At 39.0% G+C, this 16,194-nt stretch overlaps 1 protein-coding gene across 1 annotated transcript in view; it reads left to right on the forward strand.

Moving 5' to 3' along the window:
- Positions 1-16,194, forward strand: part of LOC149144366 (nucleotide/nucleic acid binding protein) — a 235,977-nt gene that overhangs the window by 192,965 nt on the left and 26,818 nt on the right. Inside the window, exons 14-16 of the mRNA XM_089452135.1 lie at positions 8,254-8,361; positions 8,453-8,548; positions 8,700-8,879. Coding sequence (XP_089308261.1) covers positions 8,254-8,361; positions 8,453-8,548; positions 8,700-8,879 — 384 coding nt within the window. The remainder of the gene's footprint in view (positions 1-8,253; positions 8,362-8,452; positions 8,549-8,699; positions 8,880-16,194) is intronic.

Raw genomic sequence — 16,194 nt, forward strand, 5'->3', positions numbered from 1 at the left:
TCTCCATAATTTCTCTTGCCCTAGGAGAAACCCTAGTTTGGTTAATCTTCAACTTGAGTGCTTGTTGAAGGTTTCATGAGCCATTGCCTTGCTATAATACATTGTTGGAAACCTTTTTTGGGTACCTGGATCTAGGTCATTCCATTTTCCATGCTATTCACCAAACCCTAGGTCTAGCATGCCCTAGTTTGGCCTCTCCAAGGGATGTAAATTACCTCTCCTCATTGATTGAGCCTTGTTCCTAAGTCGTGCCATCCCTTAGAAGCCTATTGTGTCACCTTATACCTATAAACTTAGAATATCTCTTGGGTGATCTATATATCAAGATTCCTACCAATGGTGAAAATCTATAAAGAGCAAGGGGCAATGGCTGTGGTGATAGTGGGCCACACCTCATTGTTGTCACTTAGTCTAGTTTTGCCATGTAGGGTTACCCCTCTACAAGGCCTTCTAGCTTTTGTAGCAACAAGTCCTATTGATAAGGTTACTTTAAGTGTTCCGCATGAAAGAGGTTACAAGCCAACCTCATAGCTCAATAACATAACAAAAGTGCCATAAAATCCCACACGTGGGACAAAATGCTCCTAAAACATGGCATCATCCTCCAAATGAGCTCTTTAAGCTACTGAAAGGTAAAATAAGGGCTAATGGGTGCCTTATACTCCAAGATGCATCTCTAAGAATCATGTGCAAGCTGCCTCCAAAGTCACTCCATGCCAACATGCCATGTCCATGGTGCCCTACGTCACCCTCAAAAGAGCAAAAGGGTGACGTGGCACTCTATAACTCAAGCATTGGGGCTCCAAGGTGATGTACAAGCCCTCCCTTGTCATCTCAAGGATGACCATCATTATTTAGGCTCTAGAACAAGTGATGCCCATCAAATAGTGTCAAGGCCAACTTGGGGGCATCCTTGCTCGGTTGAGCATATCGTCAATATCTCCAACGCCTTGCTTCATGAGCTTAGCGTTTTAGCATGTATCAAGCATCATATGGGGTCATTAATAGCTCAATGCTTTTCTTTGGATAGGAAATATTGCATCATCAAGGTCAATTTTTCTCTTTGCTATGGTATGAGCTCTATTGCTCTATTGAGAAGGTGTGGCAATCACCTCAAGTAGCCATTTGTTGATGTGATGAGAACCGCCTGACAAAACTATCTCAAGATAAGTGCAAATTAACAATAATTAGGTAACAAAACCCATGGATACATCATAGTTTACCATACTTAATGTTATGGGCATAATAGCACTTCACACAAAGATCACCTTCAAATATCAAACTAAATGAAGTCTTTTATAAACGTTCCTTCATTATGTTAGGGATGGCTAGATGGATGACCATATTAGATGTTCCTAGCCAAGTGGCTAGCTAATGGTGGTCTAACATCTTGAGTGTATAGATGTAAGGAGGGAGCAATCGTGGAGGCATGAGTTACCCCTTTCCTCGGCCTGCTTTTTCCACCCCTTTGGTGTGCCTTTTACTTTTTTATGATAATGCTTTGATTTGGATGCATAACTCAGGATCCTAAGCCTGCTTTTAGAGATTTAGTATTTATCACCCCTTGATGATGAGGCAATTTATCGCACATCAGGGTTGGGACTGTTACACACCTGTTGACCACTCTTTGTCAACTGCCCTATATCAATACACATTTTTGCAATGGAATTCCATCATATGCAAGCATTCAGATATCGAGGATTCATCATCATCATCATTCGTCAGTTTATCAAAGTTGTAAACCCATTCTGTAAAATTTTAATGTAAATGATGCTAGTAAGACGATATATGTATGTAACAACCTAGGTAAGTCTATTATTTTGACGACGAATTTCTTCTTAGGAGGTTTTTCATCTCACTGATTCATTTGTGTTTCTAAACACAGATGATCGGCATAATTTTTCCCTCCAGCCTCACCCCAAAGCTAAGGTGGAATTTATTATCAAGGTCTTAGGTGAGTCCTAGTGTTTTAGTCAAGTCTTTTGTAAAAGTGATTTGGGAATAATTTAAGCTAATTGGCTAAATTATTTTATTACAAATCACTTGGTCTACTAGATCATATTGAGTCGTAAAATTGGGTGGTAAATTGAGGGTCTATAATGAACGGGTGTTCTCCTTTTGAGGGTTGAAATGTAATTATCTTATGTAAAAAATATTTTAGTTCATGGTCCCTCATATTTAGACACCATGGCTAAAATATTAGAGGGTGGAAAAAATATTAGTGTCAATTAATTAATTTTTTTGGTAAAAATAAATTAAAATCCTAAGTCATAAATTTAATTCATTAGAGTCAAACTTAAAGTCTTAGAGAAATTAAATTCTTCAAGTGGAAAAAATCGTGGGTCTTAAAGAAATTAATTTTTGGAGGTCCCCCACCATGGGAATATTGGAAATTTTAAGAAAAATTGGACCCTTGGGCCTTGTTGGTTAAATCAAAGTCAATTTTTTGAAGAAATTAGCTCAAAATAAAATAATTATTTTGAGCTAATAAAAAATGGGTTAAATAAGAAATTCGAAAATTCCTAAAAAATGAATATTTTCGACTATGGAGCTTAAAAAATGATCAAACATTTATTAAAGGTCGAGATTATTTTGACGAGTATCATGCCAACTAGTCGTTATTTTCCACTTGGAGGATTTTTCTATAAATTAGAACCCATTTGTTTCTCAAGATAGAGAAAATTTTGTTAAAAAGCTCTAAGTCAAGCTATACTGGTTGTAATACTTTTTTTGGATCAACAAAGCAAAAGACTTTGGGGTTTATTCAAGGTGGTGTTCCTCTTCTGCTTCTTGTGGTTATTTTTTGGATCATGTTCTTAATGCTTTATTGAATAATATTTTACAAGTTATTATTTCATTAGCCAATGATGGGAGTAATTATTTGCACATGTATCTTGCTTTAGTTACTGGGTTTAGAGATGCATTTTAACTTGATTGATCTAGCAAGTATCTATAGATCTTGAGAGTTATGGTGTCTATCTAGCCCATATTGATCTAATAACTTGATCTTAAGTGTGTAGAGACTTCAGGGATTCAGATCTTAGGTGTGAGGGGAAGTCTTCGGTTGGACCAACCAACTCCCAAGACAAGAAAACTTAAGAGCCCACATTGTTAAATTTCAAGGCTCATCTAACGATTGGTTTTGGAAAGATCTTGGCCATTGCTCACCCCTTTAAATTATTTTGCTCATCTGTATTTTTTTTATTGTGCATTAAATGAATAGATATGCTTATAAGAGCCATAAATCATTGTGAATATTGTAAAATAAGATTGTCTAAATTATTTTATTCACTAACACTTGTTTGCAGTTGGGGTTTTGGGATTTATTTTAATTTTTTGTATATATTGGGGATTTGGGCTCTTGTAATTTTATTTGTGCAGGTGAACCTCAACCTATATCTGAAGATTTTTCGGGGATTTCAGGTCTTGGAAATTTTTTAGAGGGTTTCTAGAGGTGGATCTAGGCCTAGGAAGGCAAGATCCACCATCTATTGCTCCTCCAAGCTCAACGCTCAAGCCCAAGGAGAATCCGTCAGCCTTCAAGAGGATTTCTAGTGGTATTTTTTAGGCAAATTGTGGAAATCCGAGGCAAATTTGATTTTTTTTGCGGACGTCTAAATCTTTTGGCCTTCTTTGGCCCTCCAAACCCTGCCGTCAGCCCAAGGAGGCTCCTCCAAGCCTGCTGCTGGCCCTTTTCTTCCCTGCAGCAGCCTTTTCCATCTCTGCCATGAGCTTTCTTCTCTCTGACCATCCACTTCTTTCCTCGGCTCCCCTCCTTCCTCCACACTGCCCTTCCTTCTTGCCTGTTGTGGCCTCCTCTGCCCTCATTCTCCCTCCCGCAGCAGCCTTTTCCATCTCTGCCATGAGATTTATTCTCTATGTCCAGCCACTTCTTTCCTCGGCTCCCCTCCTTCCTCCACGCTGCCCTTCCTTCTTGCCTGTCGTGGCCTCCTCTGCCCTCATTTTCTCTCCTCCAAGCCTGCCACTGTCTCCAAACCCCTCCTTCTCTGTCCCTGCCTTCCGCTGCCCTATTTACTCCTGCCGCAAGCCCTACTGCCTATTTTTTCAGGGCCGCAGGCCTCCACTGCCCTAGACAGCAGGCCTTAAGGCCTGTACAACCTAGCCGTGGGCCTAAATTGGCCTTGTTGTCCTCTTTTCCTCACGGTTTGGTTAAAATTAATTTCTGGGTAAAATTTGTTGGATTTTGCAGAGATATTAGGACTATTCTCGTGTTTACAGGTGCTCTAGCTATTGGAGAAGTTCTGGGCATTCTCACTAAGCATCTACAAGCCCAAAGGGCTCATTGGTTTGCGTCTTCAAGCCCTCTATTCATCTCTGTTCTATTAGCAGCCAAAATATTTTATTAATGGTAGGATTTTTACAAAATCAACACGAAGTCACTGATAACAAACTCAACGTATTTGTTGTGGTCACTCATAAAAATATGAGCATTTTCTGATTGGTATAATTTGCAATTTTAGGTGACTGTCTTATTGTTTGGAAAGGCATCATAAGGTCTGATCTTAGCATAGGAATGCCATCATACAAATTTCTGAGCTCATTTAACATTTATCTCTTGCTCCCTCACTGATTTAATTTGCAGCATCTAATTGTTGTGATAACAGTGGTAAAACAATCATAAAAGTGGCCTAAAATCATTTAAGCATATCAACATTTCATTGCATCAATTGGCTTGTCATTTTTTGGCTCACTACATGGCTTATTGTTGACTGTCATAAGCATTATAAAGGTCTGAAATTACATCAAGTGCATATGCACCTTTTCACTGTTTGTTCTCTATCGTAAGTATTCTAATTTGACTGAAAAGGAAGTAAGGATTTTAGGACTGTTTGGCATCTTTAGCCTTGAAATATCTCACTGCTGTCCTAATTATCATAAGAGATTCACTGTTGTAATAAGTTAGCTTACTGCTGTCATTAACATAAAACACTTTCACTTGTTCATGTTCTTTGATGATGATTGATTGTAATTGAAGACGTTGTTTACATTAGGTTGCTAAAGGATTTGACAATTGATGAAGTATCTTGCTGCTAAGAACACACTAAAACTTTGATTGTTCGTTTTAAGTTTGCACTTATAAGCTCTCTCTATAAAAAAATCTAAATCTCTTTAAATGGTTTGCTAGTAAGTGAATCTAAGAGTCTATTGGATATTGGTGTCTCTTACATATTGATCTATAAGTCTAATTGTCATTGACATCTCCTGTTGGCGATAAGGAAACTAATTGCAGTATTGGCATCAGTTTTTAAAAAGGCATTGTCTCTTTATTGAAGCAATCCTCGTTCTAAATAACATAAGTGCTTTATCTCTCATTTACTTGTTGTCATTGTTTCATGATTAATATCTTCTTGTGGATGATAATTTTATCTTGAGCATATTGGTGATTTATATTGTATCATGGATACCCATTGTATTTTAGTTGCATTTGTTAAATTGGCACATTCTCCTTATGGTTAAGATTGTCTTTTGAATATCATTGTCAAGTACTTGTTTTCTTAACTCAAGATTTGATTATAACTTAAGTACTTAATCATTAAGCAAATCTTAACCTAAGATTCACTCAACATCTTTGCATTGCATCCTTAGTTTAGTTGCATTGATAAATTACCTCCAAGCATAAGCTTGGTTGATAGACTTCTAGGGCCACCCTTCTCATCTAGCTTGAGGGGCTTAGCAACTCTTTGGTGGTTAACACGATGACCTTGCAGTTGTCAGAGCCAAAGTCTCTGTAGCGCCGAAGACATTGGGTGATAGGAGCCTAACATAAGGTATCGTTAATCAAGCCCTTGCTTGCTTCTTGTCAGCTTCCTTCCCACGACCTACCTTGGAGCCTAGCTTCAAAATAGTTAATGGAAGGTCACATTTAGATTAGGCATTTAATTAAAACTAACCAAGGTCTTTGCATCACACCTAGCTCTTAGGATTTGCATAACATATAGGTTAGCGAGGCATCTAAGCAGTAGTTGTCTATTCGATTACTCCATAAGGCACTAGTCTCAAATATAAATTTAATCTAATCCTTAAAATCTTGCTAAATTTAATCAGGTAGCTAGGCCACTCACTGTGTCTCCTAGACTCCTTGGTTCCCAACTTGTCCTTCATCATCTCATTTTCATAGTGTCTACCCCCCATAGCCTGCTATTGGGTGACAGCTAGAACGAAGAAGTTGGGGATTAGGGTGACAACCCCTGACCCGAGTCGTTGTCGCGGTGCCTGTATAATCTGAGCGACAACATTTTTTGGCGCTGTTGCTGGGGACAATTTATTGGACCTTGGCTTTGCGACATTCGTCTTAATCATTTTCATCTTTTCACCTGTCATATTTTCATTTATCTTGGCCACGCCACATTTTTTGGTGCCTGGTTTCTAACATCTTTCACCAGGATAAGTTTCTTGTCCTTGGTTCCCTTTACTAACTTCCTCCTTAACATCTTGGGTTTTTCAAAGTTAGATTTCTGTTCGAGTGGCGACTCCACTTCTTTCATCTTCTACAAGAGCGTGTACTAGGAGGCATCCAAGTTGCTTGGTTAATCCTACTTCGGATCTTGAAAAGGTTCTCAAAGTTAATTACACAAGCTCTCTTCCCGTACACTTACTTTTAATCTTGGACGAGAAGCTCTCTCTGATATCATTTGCTTTTCCCTGACCCGGCTGAGCAAGACATCATGGACTTGTTCGCCCCTTGTAACTTTGCCAACATTCAAGGTTATCCCCATGATCTCCCTGAGAATGGTCTTTATAAGTTGCCCTATTTCCAATGCAATAATGCGGTTAGCTTTAATGCTCATCTAAAAGCCTTTGGATCTTGGTTGGGTAAATATGCTAGAGGTGCTGGCTATAATCATGAAGATGTGAAGATGAGCCTCTTTGTTCTTCCTTGGAGGAAGATGCTTTGGATTGGTTTACAAAAAAGTCTGATAATTCGTTTAATTCATTGCAATTGATTATTAATGCCTTTAAGGACAAGCATGGAGATAAGAGAGAAGAAATACATCTAGTTAAAGCTATTGACGTCATAAAGAAGAAAGAAAATGAAACAATAGAAGAATTTAATAAGAGGTTTAATGGTATTATTAAAGAACTACCTCAAGATTATAAACCTCTTGACAAGTCTCTTTTGGATTTCTATTTTGATGTCTTAAATGCTGATACTTCTTATGAGTTAAGACGTGCTAAAAGTAATGATTATAAGGCTGCCCAGGTTTTAGTTGAGGAAATTGAAAAGGATAAGAAAGCATCTGGAAAGTCTGAAATTCCAGGTTTTGATAGGGGTCCAAGTAATTTGAAAGAATCTAAGGGAAAAGAAATTAAAGGATCTGATGATGACCCTATGCAGAAATTAATGCAGCTGAACTTCAAGCTAGATATGAAGATTTTTCGAGGGAGACATCGGGGTCCGTAGCATAGGGATCCTGTCTCTAAATTATAAAATATAAAAATAATAACGATAAAATCTGAACAATGGCAATTCATCCCGTGCTATAATCTTGCCAATCCTGAAATCCTGAACGCTGTTAAAGTCTTCTGAATTCTGAATGGTATATGGAATTATTCTTTCTCCATATGAAGTCTGATGAAGGGGAAACATGGGGGGCGTGTTCTAACCCTAATGGGTGCATCCCCATGGAACACCCCTTAATCTATTTCATGAGCTATGTGGAATACAGGGCGATTTATGTCTTAATGCTGATTCTGGCTAACTCATCCCTTGTGGACTTTGCTTGCTCTGTTAGCTCATGATGGGAGGTAAGGTCATTAGTGGTTGAACAATTGAACCTGTGCAACACCCCTTTTCATGTTGTTTATTATCTTTTCTGCATATTCTTTTTTCTGATGATTCACTTATTAGTATCTTACAATTAAATAGCCTGTGTAAATCTTGAGATTCAGTGAGAAAAGGCACTGGTAGTAATGTTGCAAACTGCAAAGCTGAATTGATTTTGAAACAGTTTTAATTTTCATTTTATTTTAAATAATTTGAAATATAAAATACAAAATTTTGGCAGAAGATGTGGATGGTTCAATGTTAATATCAGTGACTTTAGGTATTTACTAAGTTGATGAATTTAACAAATACATTTTGGTTAGGGCCATGGGTATATAAATTTATATAACATGGTTTTAACCATCAAGAAATTTGTTTTCCTGGTATGCTAAGATTCATGATGTAACTTAAGTTGTAAATGTATCCAAAAAATCAGATTCACTTATCTGAAATTCTGTATGTTGCAGTTGTCTGGATCCATTTTTGTTAAAAACTTGAACTTCAAAACCACAGCAGCAGCATTGAAAAAACATTTCAACCAGCATGTGAAGGGAGGAGCAATTCGAAGTATAACGGTACTGTTTCCTTTTTGCTTCGAGTAGAGAGAATTAGAATGATTGTAGTTTTTTATGACGAGATTCTAATGTGGCTACCATTAGCATGCAGATGAAGGGGGATGCTCCTGGGAGAGAAAACAAGGGCTTTTGTTTTGTAGAATTTGACAGTAATGAAACAGCAAGGGATATTTGCAAGAAATTGCAGGTAGCCCACTCTCTCTTTTCATCTAATACAGAGGCTAATTTATGTGTTGATGTTGGTTTGATGTAATCTCATAAAAGGCTTTATATTGATCTGATTGAACTTGAAGTTAAAGATGAGTCTTACGCTACATGATTTGATTAATTTGCTGCAGGGAGGTGTTCTTGATGGGCATGCCCTTTCTCTACAGTTGAGCCATAGTAGAAAAGAAGCAAAATCAACTCATGAAAAGAAACATGACAAGAGCAAGAGTTCAACAAAAATTATTGTCAGAAATGTCGCTTTTGAGGCCACAAAGAAAGATTTGCAACAACTTTTCAGTCCCTTTGGTCAGGTATTGTATTCTTACTTTGTCCTCTTGAAGAAAGTGCAAACAAAATATTCTGTGGAAATGATCAGAAAATAATAAAATTAAGATGGTTGTAACATTAAAGGGAGTGATGCTAATGTTTTATTTAAAATAATTAGAAAACTAAATAATTGTATTTATAAAAACATGTTTTTTCCTTCTCTGAGAACAAATCCTTGGGCAACTCCCAGTCGTTCCCCCCATTTCAAAGATGGTAGATGGCGTAAAGCAGGGGGCGGAGGCTTAGTGCAGCTAACCCCTGTGGGAATTGTATTGGGGACCTGCACAGCGTGCTGGATTACTGGTGTTGAGAAATCCATATAGTGGCAGTTAAAACGATTTCTCTTATTATGACATTATCTTGTGATGTTTTTCATTATTATTATTTGTTCTTTCTAATTATATTATCTTATCGTCAAGACTATTGCCAAGCAACAAATAGAAGAGTACACAAGATGTAGGCACGCTGCCAGGGAAAAACACCACTCTAGGGGAAAACCCAATCAAAATTCTTCCTTCAGTAGATTCAAAATGAGACGACCACGACCCTTACAACTTAGACACAAGACCACCTCCATCCATCAAGTCAACCTCATTACTGCGCTTGCACCGAATCCTTGTCACTGTGTTTGCACCGAGACTACATCAATGTGCTTGCACTAGCACTGAAATCATTCATTGAGATTTCACCGAGATTGTGGCACTATGGTGAGACTTCATCACTGTTTTTCACTGAAATATGATAGCACTAAAACCTTTGTCATTGCACTGAGATCTAGTCAATGTGTTGAGACCCTATCATTGTGGTAGCATCTAAACCATCTCTACAATATATAGCGAAGTGCTAACTTCATTATGTTGATTTCTGGTAGCATCAGATGTGCTCTAAGCCTCAAAATTTGTAGGGAGGCTTGGACACATGTATTCCACAATACCCAGAAGTCGTTTTGGGAAATTCCATCCGGAGACAGTTTTATTAAAATAATTAATTATTTTTAATGGGTCCCTAAGTCTAAACTTAGGAAATTAAAATAATCAAAGGGTATTAATCTAACTGTGGGAAAAACTTGTAGAAAAAGACGAAGATTAAGCCAAAATGATCTGAGCCATTGATTAGAATCTAATATGGGCCATTGGTTCTCAACAAAAAGATTATAAGAAGAGGCTTGATGGGCATTTGGAAGACACATTGAGTGGGAGATCAAAAGATCGAATTTCTGAAGCATAGGAGTTGTCAGGAGAGAAATTCGAAGTGATTTCTTGCAGTGAGGGGCATGGATGGTTCCAGTTGGAGATTTTTTCTGATCCGGGAATACTCAACAGAGAAGGCAGAGAGAGATCCAATAGAGGCAGTGCAGATCCAGAGAGGTTGACGCAGAGACATGCAAAGGCAACGTAGAAGCCTAGAGGCATTCGTAAATTTGTTGGAGAATCGATTTCCAGAGCTAGAAGGCGGGGTGTGAGACCGAGTGGGTAGAAGTCAAAATATTAGAGGCAAATCGATCAGTCGGGAGGAGTGACGCAAACCCCAGTAGCTGTGATGCAGGGCCTACGTAGTGAATGCGTAGGGAGTGCGCAGAGGCAGTCAGGGGCTAAATTAGCCAGGATCTCTAGTGATAGTGTGAGGGATAGTGTGAGTTAATCTCACTCATCTCTCTGTAAGTAATATTCTCTGTACTGGATAGCCAGAAGGGCATCTAGAGATTGTATTCAAAATTACTACTGCATAATAATAAAACCCTTAGCTGCTGCACCGGTTTTCCCACATTGGTTTTTTGGGGGACATTTGTCCAAAAATAACTATGTAGATGTGTGTGATGTTTATTTCTCTCGCATGCTATATTTAGTTTCCACAATTTTATTTGGTGTACGCTGTAGTGTATGCATTTTAGTATTTGCCGTAGAAAACTGCAAGTAACTTGTTCAATTAATTTAACAAGTAGGTGAAATATAATCAGTTTGTTGCAGTAGGAACCGAGTAACCAATTTTTCACACATTAAACTATGCCTTCACTGAAATACTTAGACTGTGCCTCCACCGAAATACTAAGAGCCCATTCTCTGGAAAGATCCGAATTATCTCACTGTGTAGGTACCGAAAATCTGTCTCTGAAATCCGAACTTATCTTTGTGTTGAGCGAAGTGCTTATACGTGTATATATAGTATCTTGAAATGCGCTGACATGAATATATGAAGAGGTGTGTCGCTGTATTTAGGCCAATATGATATTATTTGAGGTAAGTCGACTTGATGGTGTGTTCTTTGACAACAAGGAGACTTTGATGGATGGAGGAGTCTTCAAAAATTGACCTTGACAATAACCTAAAGTCTACAATGGAGGCTTGACCTAAGACAAATGACCCAAGCATGAAACCCATGCTTTAATAAGTCAATTTCAATAATAATAAACTTCTTTTTGCTTTTCTTTTGACAAATATATTACATTTTGACTTCAAGTACAATTATGAAGATCGAACCTAGTTACATTTTTCAACACTCCCTCTTAACTAGGGAGGTATTCATATTTACATATAACCATAGAGGTACATGGAAGATCTCAACACATCCTCTACGAAGAGGTTTATGCACCGCAATGCGATGGACTAGATTCTTGACAAGGGCAATTTATCCATTAGTCTCTCAACAATTTAGGCACCACAATGCCATAGACTAGATTCCTTACTAGGGCAATCTATCCGGGTAGGACTAAGATGGACTCAAGCTTTCAACCTCTAGCTACCATCATGCTTACTTGCTAACCATCAACCCAGGGACCTAGGTTCGTATCCATGGTCAAAGTTCTTTGACCTATGCCACCCTCCCTACTTTGGGACCTAGACATCAACACAAAGTGCCAAACAGATGTCCTCCCAGGCAATGCTTCACTCACAAAGCCTCAACTCTCCTTGATCGAGTAGATCAAGGACAACAAATCTCTCCTGATCAAACTGATCGGTAACCAACATGCTATCAAAACCTTCGAGAGATTTACCTTTACAAACACAACCCCAATCAATAATATACTTTGAAATGTACATAAACATTTACAAACCTTCGGGGTCTTCTAGACAACTTTGATGTTGCTTCTCAACTTTTCATAGTAGGACTTTAGAGCTTTCCCAATTAATCTTGACAAAATATTTCTTAACCATGCAACTTCCTTTCCTACCTACTTCTCATGCAACAATATATTTCATAAATCGATCCGGCTTCTCAGCATCCCTTCAAAAATACATTCTCCAATTTCCCTCTCTCACTTATGGCCTTCACTAAAGCTTATGACTGTTAGTCCTAGTCTAGTGCATGACACATGAAGTAGAGAACCATATTTGTTACTCCCTTTTAAGAAGAGAGGATCTAATCATTCTTGTACAAGGAATATTCTCAACCTTCCTCTTTTCCTAGGGAGATTCCTTTCATTCAAAACCCTCTTTATCTAGGGAGATTTCATTCAGGCTCCCTCTTAACTTAGGGAGTGTTGATTTGGGGTATCATCAAATGTGCTCTAGCCATGAAAATTGGTGGAGAGGCTAAAGCACATGAGATCTCCAAGTCCCAGAAATCGTTTTGGAAAATTCCATCCGGATGAGGAGTTATTAAAATAATTAACTTTTTAATGAGTTCCTAAGGCTCAACTTAGGAAAATAAAAATATTAATGGGTATTAACAAAGATAAGGATGAGAAGCTTCTAAGAGATAAGGATCAAGTCTATTTTAATCTTAGTTGTTGATTAGGGACTTAGTCTCGGCTGCTGATTCATCAACATGAAAAGTATAAGAGAAGACTTGAGGGTTAGTTGGAGATATACTGAGGGAGATCAGTCAGTTTGATTTCTGGAGCGGGGCTTGCTGAGAAATTTGAATTAGAGGACTGGATTGCAGTGAGAGGCAACGAGTACATAACAGAGAGGCAAGGATAGTACCGGAGGACCAGCGCATAGATCAGAGAGGCAGATGCAGAGCCAATAAGAAAGACACAGAGGCAGCTGGACTGCGCAGTGACTGGAGGGCCTGCGTGGGTGATGAAAAGAGGCCAAGTATTGACGCAGTGAGGCAGAGTGTTGACGTAGAGGGTTTGAGAGCTGTGCAAAGGCTAGCTGGACTAACTCTGAGCCTAGGGGAAGCGCTGAAGGATTCTTTGGTATCACTGCCATGTGGTTATCTTTGTCGGGTAAGCCAGTTTGGAACCCTAGTTGTACTCAAGAAAAGCTGATTAATAAAATCCTCCTCTGTTGCACCAGTTTTCCTGCGTTGGGTTTTCCGGGGACTATTGTCCAAAAATAACTGTGTTGATGTGTTTGTTTCTTGTGCATGTGTTTGTTTCTGTATAATGGTGTGATATCTGCAGTAGAATTTATTTTAATATTTACTGAAGGGATTTCGTAAATAACTTATTGGAAAATAAGTAGGTAAAATCAATCAGTTGCTACAGTAATAGAATTTCTGTTTAGAAATATTTACATGGTATCAGAGCAAAGAATCAGAGACAAAGGGAAAATCAATTATGGGTCAAGATCGTAATGCAGAGGCATCCAAGTCAGGGGACTCGTGCATATTTTTAGAAAATTGCACAAGAGATAGAAATTTCGATTTCTCTATGTTAGCTTCTAGATTAAAAGAAGTTGCTTGCGTAGCAAGCTCTGCATCATCAGGGGTATGGTATATAGACAATGGAGCCTCCTGGCATATGACAAGAATCCATGAATGTTTCTCAAATTATTAGGAGGAAATAATGAATTTTCAGATCACCATGGGGAATAAAGCAAAGTGTACTCTAGTAGGGAAGGGTACCATAATTTTTCAAATAGAAACAGGAGAGCGATTCCCAGCTACCAATGTGCTGCATGTGCTAGTACTGGGGATGAACTTACTTTCCATATCACAACTTCAAAGCAAGGGCTATGATGTTTTCTTCATTAAGGAGAAAGTATACGCCAAACACCCAAGATGGAAAAAGGAAGTACATATCGGAATCAGAAGTAACAGGTTGCAGCTAGAATCACCAATGGCACTGATTGGCAGTAATGGAGACAAGGATTTGAATGCATTATGGCACAGAAGGATGGGACATTTGCACCATGGGGCTTTGAGAATTCTCAGGAAAACTGTGACAAGAGTTCCAGATCTTAGTACAGAATGGGATGATGTATGCAAAGGATGTGCTCTAGGCAAGTATGCCAAAGCAACGTTTCCTAGAAGTAAAAACAGGGCCAAGAGTGTACTAGGATTGATACACTCAGATATCTGCGGACCGATGTCCACAAAAGCTCTTAGTGGGGCCGAATACTTGGTCACCTTCATCGATGACCAGTCTAGGAAGACTTGGATTTATTTTTTGAACACCAAGGATGAGGTTTTTGTCAATTCAAAGAGTTCAAGGCTCTAGTGGAGAATCTGACTGGAAAGAAAATAAAAGTCTTGCGCTCAGACAATGGTGGATAATATGTCGACAAGGAATTCACCGATTTTTGCGCTAGGGAGGGCATCAGAAGAGAGTGGACAACTCCTTACAATCCAGAGCAAAATGGAGTAGTAGAAAGGAAGAACAAGACTATCGTGGAAGCAGCTAGGGCTATGATGTATGATCAGGATATGCCAAAATTCCTGTGGGTAGAAGCATGTAGCATGACAGTCTATGTCCAGAATAGAACTCCTCATAGGGCATTGGGCAAGATTACTCCAGAGAAAGTCTTCACCGGGAAGACACCTGAAGTTAGTCATTTCAAGATTTTTGGGAGTTTAGCATATTGTTGTATACTCGAGGGGAAGAGGAAGGATTTAGATCAAACTGCAGAGAAAAGATATCTAGTGGGATATGGCGAGAATGCTAAGGCATATAGAATCTATCTTCCATTGAGGAGGAAGGTATTACTTCGACGAGATGTGAAGTTCATGGAAGATAGGGCCTTCAAAAAGTCTCGAGAAATGCCTTCCGAGGAGCAGTCAAAAGATGAGTCGTTGGTCAACCCACTTCAACCAGTGGAAGCCAGTACTAAGAATTCTCCTTCAGAATAGGAGGAATCACATGAAGAGGAAGAGCTAATAGATGCACCTACTACTAGGGGAGGAATGAGCTGGGAACTTCGACAGATTTTGCGGGATATTGAAGATTTCATCGGTGCACCTTGGAACAATAAAAGGGAGCGAAGACAACCAGATAAATATTAGGCCTTAGTAGCTCAGGATGGGGAACCTTCCAGTTTTTAGGAGGCAGCTCAACATCAAGTTTGGATGGATGCGATGGTAGATGAATACAACTCTATAATGGTGAATGATGTCTGGGAAGTAGTGCCTAGGCCTCAGGATAGACCAATGGTAGGTTCGAGATGGATCTACAAGATCAAATACGCTGCAGATGGCAGTGTGAAAAAATACAAAGCCAGGTTTGTGGCCAAGGGGTATGCTTAGAAGGAAGGAATAGACTATGAAGAGACCTTCACCCCAGTAGCCAGGTATATATCTCTTGCAGCATAGATGGGGTGGGAGATTCATCAGATGGATGTCAAAACGACATTCTTAAACAGAGTAATAGAAGAGGAAGTATACATTGAACAACCAAAAGGCTTTGAGACACATGAAAATAAATCTCATGTATGCAGATTGAAGAAAGCCTTATATGGGCTCAAACAGGCACCTAGAGCATGGTATGGTCGAATTGATGGCTACTTGCAGAAGATGGGGTTCATCAAGAGTGACACAGATCCAAATCTCTACTATCTGGTTGTAGAGAATGAGCCTCTAATCCTAGTACTATGTGTGGATGATCTCTTCCTAACAGGATCATCCAGGCTCATCAAGGACTACAAGAAGAATCTAGCCACAAAATTCAACATGAAGGATTTGGGATAGATGCATTATTTCCTGGGGTTGGAAGTTTGGCAGCAGAAAGGGGAGATCATCCTTAGACAAGGGAGATATGCTAAAATGAATTATGAAGAGATTCAGGATGTAGGACTGTAGACCTATGGCTACTCCAATGATCACCAAATGGAAGAAAATTGATGCATTAGAAGACAAGGATGTTGATCCCACCTTATCTAGGGAGCTCAAAGGGTCCCTGATGTATCTGGTCAATACCAGGCCAAACATTTGTTGCGCTGTCAACACCCTCAGTCAGTTCATGGTCGAACCGAAGAGGGCGCATTGGGCAACAACCAAACATGTTCTTAGATGTATACAGGGAACATTCTATTATGGAATCTTGTACACTAGAAGCAATGATATCAGACTGAGTGGGTTTACTGATGTAGATTGGGCTGGAAGTTCAGTAGATCGAAAAAGTACCTCTGGGTACTGTTC

Source organism: Pinus tabuliformis, chromosome X (assembly GCF_031772625.1).
Source record: "Pinus tabuliformis cultivar Carrire ecotype Pingquan chromosome X, CPIR1, whole genome shotgun sequence".
Taxonomy (NCBI): Eukaryota; Viridiplantae; Streptophyta; class Pinopsida; order Pinales; family Pinaceae; genus Pinus; species Pinus tabuliformis.